Source organism: Ramularia collo-cygni (assembly GCF_900074925.1).
Source record: "Ramularia collo-cygni strain URUG2 genome assembly, contig: RCC_scaffold03, whole genome shotgun sequence".
NCBI lineage: Eukaryota > Fungi > Ascomycota > Dothideomycetes > Mycosphaerellales > Mycosphaerellaceae > Ramularia > Ramularia collo-cygni.
Genome location: NW_019716257.1, coordinates 808,160 through 820,366, shown reverse-complemented (window position 1 = coordinate 820,366; position 12,207 = coordinate 808,160). Strand labels below are relative to the sequence as shown.

Genomic DNA, 12,207 nt, shown 5'->3' with positions numbered 1-12,207 from the left:
TCCTCTCGGTATGCTCTGAACTTGTACGGCTCTGTCGAATGGAGCCGGATTACCGGTCCTTGCGCGTCCTCTCCAGTAGTGTGCGCCTCGACATGGTGGCTCATGCCGCGGGGGTCGTCAATTGCCGCCTAGGTTTACCGTTTGGAAGGATAGGTTGCCAGCATACCTCAAAGCCTCTTCTTGTGCTCAGCAAGCAAGCGACTTTGCAGGCAGACTGTCCATGGAGTCCGCTTCTGGGTTCTTGATATGAGCAACGAGATTGTTAGAAAAAGAGGTGTGGTTCCAGGGACCTGAAGGTGAGAGCATTCGTGAACCACGGCGAGCTTTCCCTGCCAATTCCCTGCTTCAACGAACCGCGGGTCCGCGCAATGGACATCTCGTAAAACAAAGAGTTGGTGTTGTGCGAGTCTTGTTCTCAGTAATGGTGGAACCTTTGTTGGTGCATCTTCATCCAGTAAGTGTTGGCCTCTGCGTCGCTCGCGGGAAAGCTGAGCCGTGTCATTCACTTACCAAAGTTACCCCACTTTTCCATTCTCAATGCCAGAAGTCTTGACCGCTAGCCTGCCCAGAGACACACAACTTGTCTCCAAAGCCCGCGCACAAACACTCGACACAACATCACCGCCAATTCATCAACATTGGCCGCCATGTGGTCTCACAAGTGCATCAAAGCTGTGCTCGTCCTGCTGGGCGCCTACTGTGCGAGGGGTCCCGTCACCGACCTCGTCACCGASCTCAACAACATCAATGCGTTCACACCCGGCGACTACGCATCGCCACAACACATCATCATCGAACCGGCTTCCTTCGCGACCGCTCTCTCCGCGTCCGCGCCTCCTCCCTCCGCTCTCTCCCTCGGCTTCTCGTCAGCCAGCGGTAACCATGTTGGCAACATCACCGGCATGGACCTCGAGCAGTGCGCTGCTGTAGAGTCGCTGGCCGAGACTTCTCCCTGGGCGGCGCATATTCACCGCGTCATCCTCTTCTTCCTTCTTGCGCGCGCTGCCATAATCACAGCAAAGCGCTCTACCTACGCGCGCGCTCTTCTTGCCCGCTGCTCTCTCGTCCTGCGCTATGTCGGCCCCGTCTTTACAGTGGCTCTCGCCATGACGACAGCAACGGGCGATGCCCGATCCCTGGTGGAGCTCCTCCCCCAGTGGTCGCAGCACCACCTCGCGCCATGGACCGGACACCTTGCCGCCCTCTTGGTCTTCTTGCAAATCCTCTATCAGTGCTCCCTTCTCGGCGCTGATGGAGCTCTCGTCGCTCGCATTCGGGAAGCTATCGACAACAAGCGCGAGCTCCGCAAGGAGCGCTTGAGCCATGCATCCAGCCTTGCCCACATCAAGGCGCTTGAGAAAATTGTGGATTGCGCACTCACGCGCGGTCTTCAACTCGAGAGGCAGGTCGATTCGCAAGCCCAGGAGTTCCAGGCTAGGCTCCACAGGGCAAATTTGCGACAGCACAGCCAGGTCGTCTACAATGTTCGACGTTTGAGGTCTTCTGCGCAGGAGCAGGTCGACAGCATTCCCGAGCGCAAGCGCGTACCGCGCGCTGTAAAGGCCGGGACGCCGTGGAAGGGAGCATGGAAGGACGAGTCGGACGAATCTTCGGAAGATGAGTCTGAAATCGAGACTGTGGCCGTGATCAAAGACAAAAAAGTCGAAGAAGAGCCCAGAAAGGAGCTGGAAGTCAAGACTCAAAACGGGATTGACGAAGTCAAGGTCGAAGAAGAAGACAGCAAAGTCGGCCATGAACATACTCACGTCCAGACTCCAGAACAGGAGCCGGAACCCCTTCTCCCATCCTCCTTTGGCGACAGATCCGGCGGCGCCGACAAGCCCGTTCACGGGTTGGGCTCGTTTGGCAGCAGCTTTGGAAACTATCGCCAGACTTCTTGTGAATCGGAAGAAGATTCCGACGATGATATTGATGAGAGCTTGGTCAGCAGCTCTGGAAATTATCGCCAGGCTACTTGCGAATCAGAAGAACAGTCCGGTGATGATGTTGACGAGAGCTTGGTCCATAGCTCTGGAAATCAAGACCGAGCTCATTGCGAATCTGCAGAGGAATATGGCGATAGTGGCGACAACGATCCTACTCAAAAGTCGCACTCGAGCGCGGCCTCAGCATCTTCCGATGAATGGGAAGATCAGAGTGGAGACGAAGGTGGAGACGAAGATGAGGAGGATGAGGAAGATGAAGAAGAAGTGAGTGGTGACGAGGAATGGAGTGATGACGAGGAAGGAGATGATGATGAGAACGTCCAGAATGAAGGCGATGCTGTACAGTCCGTCACTGGCAACGCTCCAGATGATCAGCCGAATATCATCCTCACCTCCTTCTTCCCCGACAGACCAGGTGGCGCCAACGACCCAATCCACCGGGCCAAGTCTAGCGGCATCTTCGATAACCTGCCTAAGAAGGACACATCCAACATCGTCTTCAGCTCCGCAGACCTGTCGCGGGTGTTCCGAAAGGAAGATGATAGCGAGAGCGATAGCGACGTCGAGGGCGGTAAAGTTGAGGTTGCCAAAGTGCACCGTGGGAACAAGAAGGGAAGTGTCGCTCCAGATACTCTCAAGCCCACACCTAGCACYGTCGCGGTCGACCAAAATGGCCACGATCGCCAGACCACAGGCGGCAACACGCCTGTAGCCGAGAGTTGGACAGCCGAGGGCAGTAAGGTGCTTGGCGACAAGAATGAGCAGAGTGCTGCTCTCGATATTGTCCAGCCCAAGGCCAGCAGCGTCACTGTGAGCCAGCATGACCATGCAGGTCAGCTYGAGAGCAGTGAACTGACTGGCGAGAAAGCCGAGGGCAGCAAATCGAAATGCGGGAAGAGCGTACGGTTTGCTGCTGACCATATTGGCATTCCTGGCCCTAGCAGCGTCGTCTCCGGTCAAGATGACCACACCGACCATTCCACAGGAGACGCTATGCACGGCATCCAGGGCGGCAAAGACGAGGAGAGCCTTGGAGTGCATGGCGGGAACGTTGGGAGCAGCGGAGTGGTCCGCGGGGAGAATGCGGAGAGCACCGCTCTCAATGCCGTGAATCCTGGGCCTAGCGTCGTCGTCGTGGACCAGTCAGTTCACGACAACCAGTTCACAGGAGACGCTATGGTTGGGGTTGAGGCGGGAGAGCAGCCGGTGATCCAGGTCCACCCGAGTGTAACTCCTGCACAGGAGGATTCTACACCCGAGGATGCAATGGACATGGAATCGACCGCACCTGTTGATGGAATGGACCTCGATGCCGAAGATTACGGCATTCTTGCGGACATTGACGGGACGAAAGACGATTCCGACAGTGACAGTGATATGGAGGACCATGAATGGCAAGACGACGAYGAAGAAATGGCAGAGGACGCCGATCTATCGAGAATGTCGCAGAGACCATCTCTAGCTCAAGCATCGTCGTTCCAAACTCCGCTTCCAGGCCTCTTCTTGTCTCCATCACGGAACAATACCCTATCGATTGCACCGAGCAACCCCTCTGCATTTACGCCCGACTTCGATATGGTCGATACCGGTCTGAAAGTACCTGCATTCAACTCGAATCGGTCGAACCCGACTCCTCCTACACCTGCGCCTACAACCAGCGCCAAGCTCCCAGCTCTACGCCAACCTGGGTCTGCCTTCGATTTCAATCTTCCGGACGCGGCTCTCCCTGTACCTGCATTTGGATCTAATCTGTTCAATCCAGCTCCATTTGCACCTCAGCTTGGGCCTGCATCCAATGCCAATCTTTTGGTTCCAGATCTGGTTCCACCCACGCATGTGCCTGCATCCAACATCAATGTTGTGGATCCAGCTTTATTTGCTCCTACACCTACGCCCACGCCCGCATTCGACACCAATTTCGTGGATCCAGCTCTATTTGCCCCCATACCCACGCCTGACACCAATGTTATGGATCCAGCTCTTTTTGCACCCATACCCACGCCTGCATTCGACACCAATCTTTTGGATCCAGCCTTATTTGCCCCCATGCCTGAGCTTGTATCCAATACCAATACTGTGGATCCAGCTCTATTCGCACCCATCCCCACGCCTGCATTCGACACCAATCTTTTGGATCCAGCCTTATTTGCCCCCATGCCTGAGCTTGTATCCAATACCAATACTGTGAATCCAGCTCTATCTGTACCCACACCTCAGGCCACGTTTGACACCAACCCATTGATTCCAGCTCCAGGCGGCACGGGCAATAACACCGTGCAAGAGCGGCCAGACAACGACACTGTGCCAGAAGCGACAGAGGATGATTATTGGGTCGTGAAGGAAGAGGACCGAGCACAGATCGTCCCCGAGAACGTCGCGAAATGTCGCAAAATCGCCTCCATGAAGAAGAACTTGGTGCAAGATGATATCGCGGCACGATTGATGAGTGCGATGGATCCAGATGGTGTTGATGACCCTGTATTGCAGGACAGAATTGTAAACAACAGGGACTGCTTCTACCAACCGCACTCCGGAGACAAGTACTTCCGCTGCAAACGCTCATTTGAAAAGGGCCAGCGGTATTGCTGTGGTGATCCAAAGCGATATGACGATGCTGGAAACCTCACGAACGCGTACATCCACGAGGACAGGGTCAAGGCCGCGGATTTGAAGCTTTGCGTCGAGTGTCATTTCGAAGACCATGTCCGGGATGCCACACAAGAGGAGCCTGCTCCAGCTCCTACCACAGGCCAGAAGCGCAGCCGCAATGTCTTCAAGAATATTGAGTCAACGAACGCCCCTTCAAAAGCGAGTGCTCCTTCAACAGCGAGTGCTCCTTCAACGGCGAGTGCTCCTTCACCAGCAGCTATTCGCGCAAAGGGCCTTTTCTCACCCAAGAAACCCACCGGATCGAGGCGCCCTGCCAATCATGAGCCTTTGCAACCTCCTCCACCACCCGTCCGGGGTGATGGAGTCTGCTATTGGAGAAAACATGATGGCGATGCCAAATTCCCATGCAAGCGTACGGAAAACCCCCGCGAGCCTTGTGTGGGGGATCCGCAGATTTACAATCCTCGGGGTGGACGGATAACATCTGTTGGAGAGTCTCATGCTGATATGAAAATGGCTTACAGGTCGAAGATTTGCATTGAGTGTGAGTTGGAGGAGCAGGACCTTGATCAGATGGCGAGAGATAGGAATTGATGGGGTGGAGGGAAAGAGGGAGTTGGAAGGGAGGAAGGCTTGAGATATCAGTGGTTTGATCGATCAAAGTTACAATCGGGACTTTGATCTCGCTGCTGATATTCTCGCCACATTGTACTTTGGGAAGGGTGGAGGAAATGGGAAGGGAAGGAAGGTTTGAGATATCAGTGGTTTGATCGATCAAAGTTACAACCGGGACTTTGATCTCGCTGCTGATATTCTCGCCGCATTGTACTTTGGGAAGGATGGAGGAGAGGGGAAGGGGRGGAAGGTTTGAGATATCAGTGGTTTGATCGATCAAAGTTACAACCGGGACTTTGATCTCGCTGCTGATATTCTCGCCGCACAACACATTGATCAGGCTGGAGGAATAGGGAAGGAAAGGGAAAAGGGTTGCTTGGAATTGGCAGAGATACCAATAGCTCGCGCTGTTGTTGAACTCGCCCGTATGGCACCATTGGAGGACTTGCTGGCTCAGGCGAAAAGCTAGAGAGGAGCTGTTACGATAGACCGTGCTACAGAATTGAAGACTTTTACCGCATTGACTTCGTTCCCTTCGTTGGCAATGCTATTGACAAGAGCTGTTTGATTACCACGTACCTATCCAATGGGTCCTTTCGAAGCTCTTGACTGTTCGTAAGACTGGCTGAGAGCATGACATATTTCCGCCGTAGCTGCTTGCTGACACACTAATGTCAGACTATTACTGGATGTTGGAAAGAGAGCAGAATCATTCGGAGCCTACACACTCCATCGTAGTCGCTTTAGATACACTATGAGAGTGTTAAGCCGTCGCCATTTGGGCGCAGCCGAATATGTCTTTCCATATCCACACCGTCGTCGTCGAGTCCAACCCACCCGCGGCTAGACGGCCATACCTCTCCCCCTCCACTAGATCCATTMATCTTACACCCTCCCTGCACCTCTCTACTTGGACAGCTTAGCTTCCACCTTGGCCTCAGCCTTCTCCACCGCGTGCYCAAAGTCCTTTCCTTCGCCCTTGATCGCATCAATCACACCGTCGGTACCCTTCAAGCTGTTCTGGTAGGTCAACACCCGCGTGACCTGTGTGGTTCCCACACAAAACAGCAAAAAGTTAACACTGGCCAAGAACATGTTCTGCGGCCTGATAACAAAGCACCATCTCGTCCAGATCAATCCCGTGGCCATGAGAGCAGCGTTTTGCGAGAGCGAAATGTCCTTTGCTGGTCGAGCGAAATCTGCGGCGCCGGCGAGGACGAGACCCCACTTTGTTCAGCAGTTAGTTTTTGGGATGTGAGAGTGGAGACGAGTGTTGTCAATGGATGTACCTTCATGATGGGTGCCCAGAAATGGACCGTCTTGGGGCCTACGGGGGAGTTCCATAGCTTTGCGAAGCCTTTCTGCTCAACAGCGGCATCTTTCACGACTTGGGCGTTTGTGCCTGCTGCGGGGGAGGGCGGTGCGGTTGATGCGAGGCGGCGCTGCGTGAGATTGCGGAGGTTGAAGGCGGATTGGCGGAATGCGGTTTGCGCAGTGCGCATACCGAATTGAGAGGCCATGGTGGATTGTGGTTGTGTGTGAGAGGTGAGGTGAGGAGAGAGAGGGTTCCAAACAGTGTTTGGTGGTTCGTGTGAGGGTTGAAGGTTGAAGCTCAATCGGAGTGGAGTCGGACAGGCGGGAAGCATCCGAAACCACAAAGTGAGGTTGGAGTAAGCAAGGCAAGCAAGCATTGGAGACCGCATCGCCTGTCAAGTTACTGTTCACGATACACGGCCAGACCCCTCTACTCCCTCCTACATCACCCAACATGGCAGCGAAATACGCCTTCTCAAAGTCCATCAAGGAGCTGCGCTTCCTACACTGCCAGACCAGCGAGCACTCCAATGCCGTCCGGTACGAATTGAGATCCCCTCTAATTCACATGCGCTGGATCGCATACGATATGCTGCGGCATTGAGAGCAGATTGCTGATAGGGCCTCCCTCCACAGCTCATTCCTCACACGCGCCTACCCGACAATGAAGAAGAACAACCCATATACGCCCATCATGATCCGAGAAGCCATGAACACCGAGCCGAGAGTCTACGCCCGCTACGAGTTTGGCGTGGAGAAGGTTGCTGATTTGAAGGGTGAGGCGAATGGGAAAACATCAGTGGCGCAGTGGGCACTAACGTGGAGATACAGGACTGGACGACAAGGCGATAGAGGCAAAAGTCACAGGTCTGGTGCAGGAAGGACAATAGCGGATCTGAATGCTTTGGGAGTTGGAGTTTGGGAGCAAGCAAGAAGCTGTACATATGTACAAGTATGCAAACCGCGGAAATCGACGGACACTGATACCCACATGCTGAAGACTGAGACTCCTGGGAACACTGTGATGGTGCTATGGTAGGACAACTGACTAGGACGCCGGAGCACCGACCTCGCCGAAACGAAATTGAGCCCAGCTCATACTGCCTTCCGGTAGCGTAAAAATCCGAGTGGCCTTCTCGTCACTCGCAGCTCCTGCGCCGACATAGATGGGCATCAAATGATCCGCGGACGGATGAGCCTTCTTAAAGTCCGGTCTCGACAACAGCTGCGTCATGGCCTCTTCGCGACTACTCGGATCCTGTTCCACGGCTTCTCGTAGAGCCTCATCAAAAGATAATGTGTAGTCCAGGGCACCTACCGAAAGACAGTCAACTTCGAAGCTTTCGGAATTGAACAGGAAGGCTCACCAGGCTGGCCCCACATCCTCCCCATGTCTCTCAAATTGTGAACCGCCATACCACTGACGATGATCTGCACGCCCTCTTCTCTCAGCGAAGCAATGGCTTTCCCCAACTTGAAGTGCAAATCCGCCTTGAAGTAGTCGAAAAGCGAGACTTGCACGATGGGAATGTCTAGAGGATTGGTCTTTGGGTCGAACAAGCACATGAACGACGCCCAAACGCCTATAAGTGAAGGATAARAGGGTTAGCTATGTCTCGGGCATTTTCCGATGTGGTCAGAGAGACATGGCGTCGCGAGGAAGAAGCATCTTAACTACCCTCTATGCCTTCTGCCCTGCAGGATCTTACCATGATCAAGCCCACCTAAACATTATAACGAGTCAGCATGGTWCTTTGCTACGGCTGACATTCTAGGGGAGTTGTCTCTTCAGGCCCTTTGCCAGTTATCTCGTTGGGGAATTCTTACGACGAACGCCTTCGGCTTTGATACCTGCGGTCTGCAGCATTCCCAGGATCTTCTCTGCCAATTCGGGAGAGCCTTTGTTGGGATACTTGTACTCATAATAGTGCGCCTAGACGTCAAAGGTAAGTATACGGCCTCGCTCTTTCTGTATCAATTCATGAATGAGACCTACAGGAAAGCCGTAGAAATCGTAGATCAGTGGACTTGATTCCATAGTGTTGACTTCTATGGTATCTTGGAATCCCTGCCAGTGACCTGAGAAAACTACAATGGCTTTGGGCTTCACTTTGCCCGTGATTTCGTGACCGATTTCTTGAAGTTTGGCATATGCGGGATGTTTGGTGTCTTCCATGATGTTGGGACCGCCGTGGGAGAGGAAGTAGACTGGGGTGCGAGTCGTCATGTTTGCGGTTGCTACCAGCGGATGTTTCTGGACTGTGGTTTTGAAAGTGATGCTGGCTCGGCTCAGCGTCGTTCTCAATATTTGTCCTGCCGTAGTGGATTGTTGGAGAACGATTGCGAGTAATAATGTCAATATTGCAACAAGTAGCAATGTGGTCAGAGATACGACACGAGGCATGAGAGAGTCTTAAATGCACACAAACACAGCTTTCCGAGTCTAGAAGCTCTCTCAAGTTATAAATGTCGTGTTGATCACTTGCCGCAAGTTTGTCATCGGTACAGAGACACGGCGGATCACTTCCGCGTCGCGCGTCTCGCTCTCGCTCTGAAACAGCACACCAACATCACCTTTGGAAGAAAGTCAACTTAACAAAAATCACACACCAAAACGAAATCATGTCAGGTCTACCGGCAATTGTTGTCCCTGCGCTTAAGCGCCACACGTCGACCATCATCGTTGCTCACGGTCTCGGAGATTCAGGTGCTGGATGGTAAGTACGAGAGCCATCCATGGATTGCTTGGTGGCCATTTGACGACTCCCAACATACTCACATCAATCACAGGAACTTCCTCGCCGACGAGTTCCGCCGCAAAAACTTGTTTCCCGAAACCAAGTTCATTTTCCCCAATGCGCCTCAGATTCCCATCACGCTCAATATGGGAATGAGGATGCCAGGCTGGTGAGTTTAAGCCCAATTTCACCTCATTTGCGAGACTTGTTGACATTTGCAAAGGTACGATATCGCCAGCTTGGGCGATCTAGACAACCGCTCCGAAGACGAGGCAGGGATTCTTCGCTCGCAGAAAGTCTTCCATTCTCTCATTGAAGATGAGATCAAAGCTGGAATCCCCAGCGAGAGGATCGTATTGGGAGGTTTCTCGCAGGGAGGTGCCATGAGCTTGATGGCGGGAATCACTAACCCTTCGAAATTGGGAGGCATCTTTGGACTTTCTTGCTACCTCCTGTTGCAAAGCAAGTTGCGGGATCTCGTTCCTGCGGATTCTCCCAACAAAGAGACACCTATCGTGAGTTTTTCAGTTCTCGTCTAGAAGGTGCGAAATTGTGCTGACTTGATCTCTTGTAGTTCATGGGCYACGGAGACGCCGACCCAGTCGTCCAATACAAATGGGGCCAAGCAACGGCCTCCACACTCAAGCAATGGGGATGGGAGGTCGACTTCAAGACTTACAAGGGTCTACCACACAGTGCCGCGCCAGAGGAACTCGAGGATCTGAAGAATTACTTGCAGAAGCGCATTCCAGACCTTGGCGACAAGAAGCTTTGACTACAGCAAGTCGGTACAGGTGACAGGGATGTGACGACCAAGGCACCGTATGATGCAGGAGAGATCAAGATGGTTTTTGGTCTCGTTGGGCTTTGTAYTGCTTGGATCTGCATTGTGGCGATCTGGAAGCGATGCAAGACATCGAGTGCCGCAAGCGTTGAGAAAGTAGATTGACTTTTTGCGTGCGATTGTCTGGCCATCCAGAGCAACTTCTCAAGCTGTCTGCACAAGACGAAATCATGATTATGACAACCCTGGTTGGAAATGTTTTCGACAGTATTTGCATTTGCTTCGTTGTAGTTCCGTAGCAGTCTATCAAGTCAGCCGAAGAGCTCGCCAACTCTCAACGCCCCTATACCACTCTATCAGGTAAATCCGGTACGCCATGGCATGACAAAGACGTTCCATCCATCAACCAATTCATCGAGCAAAGTTCTGAGGCGCCTGCGGAGCTGGACCCTCGGGCGTGACATACGCCTTGGTCATACCTCCATCAACCACAAAGTCGCTTCCATTAACAAAGCTGCTCTCATCGCTAGCCAAGAACAGCACAGCCTGTGCCTGCTCAATAGCCTCACCAAAGCGTCCAGAAGGGAAGTGTACCTCGCGACGGTGACGTTTCTCTTTGTCGTCACCGAGCCAGTCCWGCAGGAGAGGAGTGTTGAGGGGAGCAGGGCAAAGAGAATTGAAGCGGAAGTTCTCGCGAGCGTGCACAATGGCCAACTCCCGGGTCATGGCAAGCACAGCGCCCTTGGAGGCAGTGTAGGCGAGCTGAGGAGTTGCGGATCCGACGAGAGCGACGACGGATGCGGTGTTGATGATGCTGCCGCGAGTCTTCTTGTGGCGGCGGAGTGCGAGGACGGCATGCTTGCTGCCGAACCAAACTCCTTTGACGTTGATGTTTTGGGTCAGGTCCCAGATTTTCTCCGAGGTTTCAACGGCATCTAGGTGGGTATCATCAGTACATGAATGTCTCGGTATAAGTGTGGGTGATGGACATACCGGCATCGTCTCCGTGCATGATTCCAGCGTTGTTGAAGATAACATCTAGGCCGCCCCAGGCATCCAGCTTCTCGACGGCGGCTTGTACGTCTGCTTCCTTGGAGACGTCGACCTTTACGGTCTCAACTTTGCCAACTGCGTTGGGAGCGTGCTCCTTTGCTTTGGCGATGGCTTTCTCAAGGGCAGGCTCCGAGATATCAGACATCAACACATTCGCCCCCTCGCGGAGGAAGAGAATGGTTGTCTCCAAGCCAATACCACTGCAAGATATGTTAGCCGTTGAAGTTTCGTCGATCCAGTCATGTTGGAGACGATTACAGCATAAGCCATTGCCACTCAAAGCCCATACATATCGTTTGCCTCGCCTGATGGAATGAAGAGGACTTACCCGGCAGCTCCGGTGATGAGAGCATTCTTGCCTGCGAGACGACCGCGTGGAACCTGATCGTTGGAAGCCCTGCCACTATCAGTCACGTTCAAAGTCATCACCAATTTCAACTCACATGATGTTGTTGTAGTTGACTTTTCTAATCGAAATTCACAAGATTGACTTGTAGGCTTCCCAATCGGGTAAAACTTTCCCTCCCGCAGCTGATGGATGTGTTGAGTGCTACACGACTTGCCTTGAAGCGATGTGGAAGTAAGGTGTTGGGTTCAATGACTCTTCAGATGAGTCGTAGCAAAACGAACTTGTAGCGATGTCGCAGGCCAAGTTCACTGAAATCTTGTGGAGTCGTGTGATACAATCACTTTTGCTCATATGAGGGAGAGCCGCGATAAGATTAGGTTGCCGGAAAAGTCCCAGTGCGCCGCTCATTCCATTACATGAGCGGTGACGACACCGACGCCGGCCGGCTGTACGACAGTCGGCATCGTATGTAACGTCAAGCACCTCAGTCAGCCGAACGGTTGGTGTGTATCTCTTTGTAGGGCCGGTCGAGACGACGGACAGGAAGTTCTTTGTCGAAAGGTTCGGCTTGCCAAAGTTCATCGAGTCCGCATTGATGATAGGTAGCCCTAGAAAAACTTATGCTTTCATCACGCACACGTGCTCATGCGAATCGTTCCCAAAGATGGAGCTCTTGAGGTTCATCATCAAGCGATCCTTCCACGCGTATAAAATCCCGTGTGCCGCCGCTAAAACGCTGTGCCTTGAACGATAGGAAGGGCAACGTTACTGGCGATCTACGCCGCGACGCCCACAGCC

At 53.1% G+C, this 12,207-nt stretch overlaps 6 protein-coding genes; 3 read left to right on the top strand and 3 right to left on the bottom strand.

Annotated features, from left to right (window-relative positions):
• Positions 1-647: 647 nt before the first annotated feature.
• On the top strand, positions 648-5,150 carry RCC_02677 (uncharacterized protein; the record flags this gene model as incomplete). The annotated part of the gene is made up of 1 exon (XM_023767967.1): positions 648-5,150. One exon carries the CDS (start codon positions 648-650, stop codon positions 5,148-5,150), a length of 4,503 nt encoding a protein of 1,500 aa, XP_023623735.1.
• Positions 5,151-6,077: 927 nt separating this feature from the next.
• RCC_02676 (related to FMP43 Found in Mitochondrial Proteome) lies at positions 6,078-6,691 on the bottom strand (the record flags this gene model as incomplete). XM_023767966.1 has 2 exons in its annotated part: positions 6,078-6,398; positions 6,461-6,691. The coding sequence occupies 2 exons, from the start codon at positions 6,689-6,691 to the stop codon at positions 6,078-6,080; spliced, it is 552 nt and encodes a 183-aa protein (XP_023623734.1).
• Positions 6,692-6,939: 248 nt separating this feature from the next.
• RCC_02675 (probable NADH2 dehydrogenase (ubiquinone) 10.5K chain) lies at positions 6,940-7,375 on the top strand (the record flags this gene model as incomplete). XM_023767965.1 has 3 exons in its annotated part: positions 6,940-7,025; positions 7,122-7,261; positions 7,317-7,375. The coding sequence occupies 3 exons, from the start codon at positions 6,940-6,942 to the stop codon at positions 7,373-7,375; spliced, it is 285 nt and encodes a 94-aa protein (XP_023623733.1).
• Positions 7,376-7,533: 158 nt separating this feature from the next.
• On the bottom strand, positions 7,534-8,712 carry RCC_02674 (related to aromatic ring-opening dioxygenase LigB subunit, putative; the record flags this gene model as incomplete). XM_023767964.1 has 5 exons in its annotated part: positions 7,534-7,799; positions 7,853-8,068; positions 8,195-8,209; positions 8,313-8,418; positions 8,482-8,712. 5 exons carry the CDS (start codon positions 8,710-8,712, stop codon positions 7,534-7,536), a joined length of 834 nt encoding a protein of 277 aa, XP_023623732.1.
• Positions 8,713-9,107: 395 nt separating this feature from the next.
• On the top strand, positions 9,108-9,998 carry RCC_02673 (related to lysophospholipase; the record flags this gene model as incomplete). XM_023767963.1 has 4 exons in its annotated part: positions 9,108-9,202; positions 9,276-9,392; positions 9,447-9,738; positions 9,798-9,998. 4 exons carry the CDS (start codon positions 9,108-9,110, stop codon positions 9,996-9,998), a joined length of 705 nt encoding a protein of 234 aa, XP_023623731.1.
• A 420-nt stretch (positions 9,999-10,418) lies between these two features.
• Positions 10,419-11,505, bottom strand: RCC_02672 (probable short-chain dehydrogenase/reductase family protein, putative; the record flags this gene model as incomplete). XM_023767962.1 has 4 exons in its annotated part: positions 10,419-10,942; positions 11,001-11,260; positions 11,389-11,457; positions 11,504-11,505. Coding segments are annotated over 4 exons (855 nt in total).
• Positions 11,506-12,207: the final 702 nt, after the last annotated feature.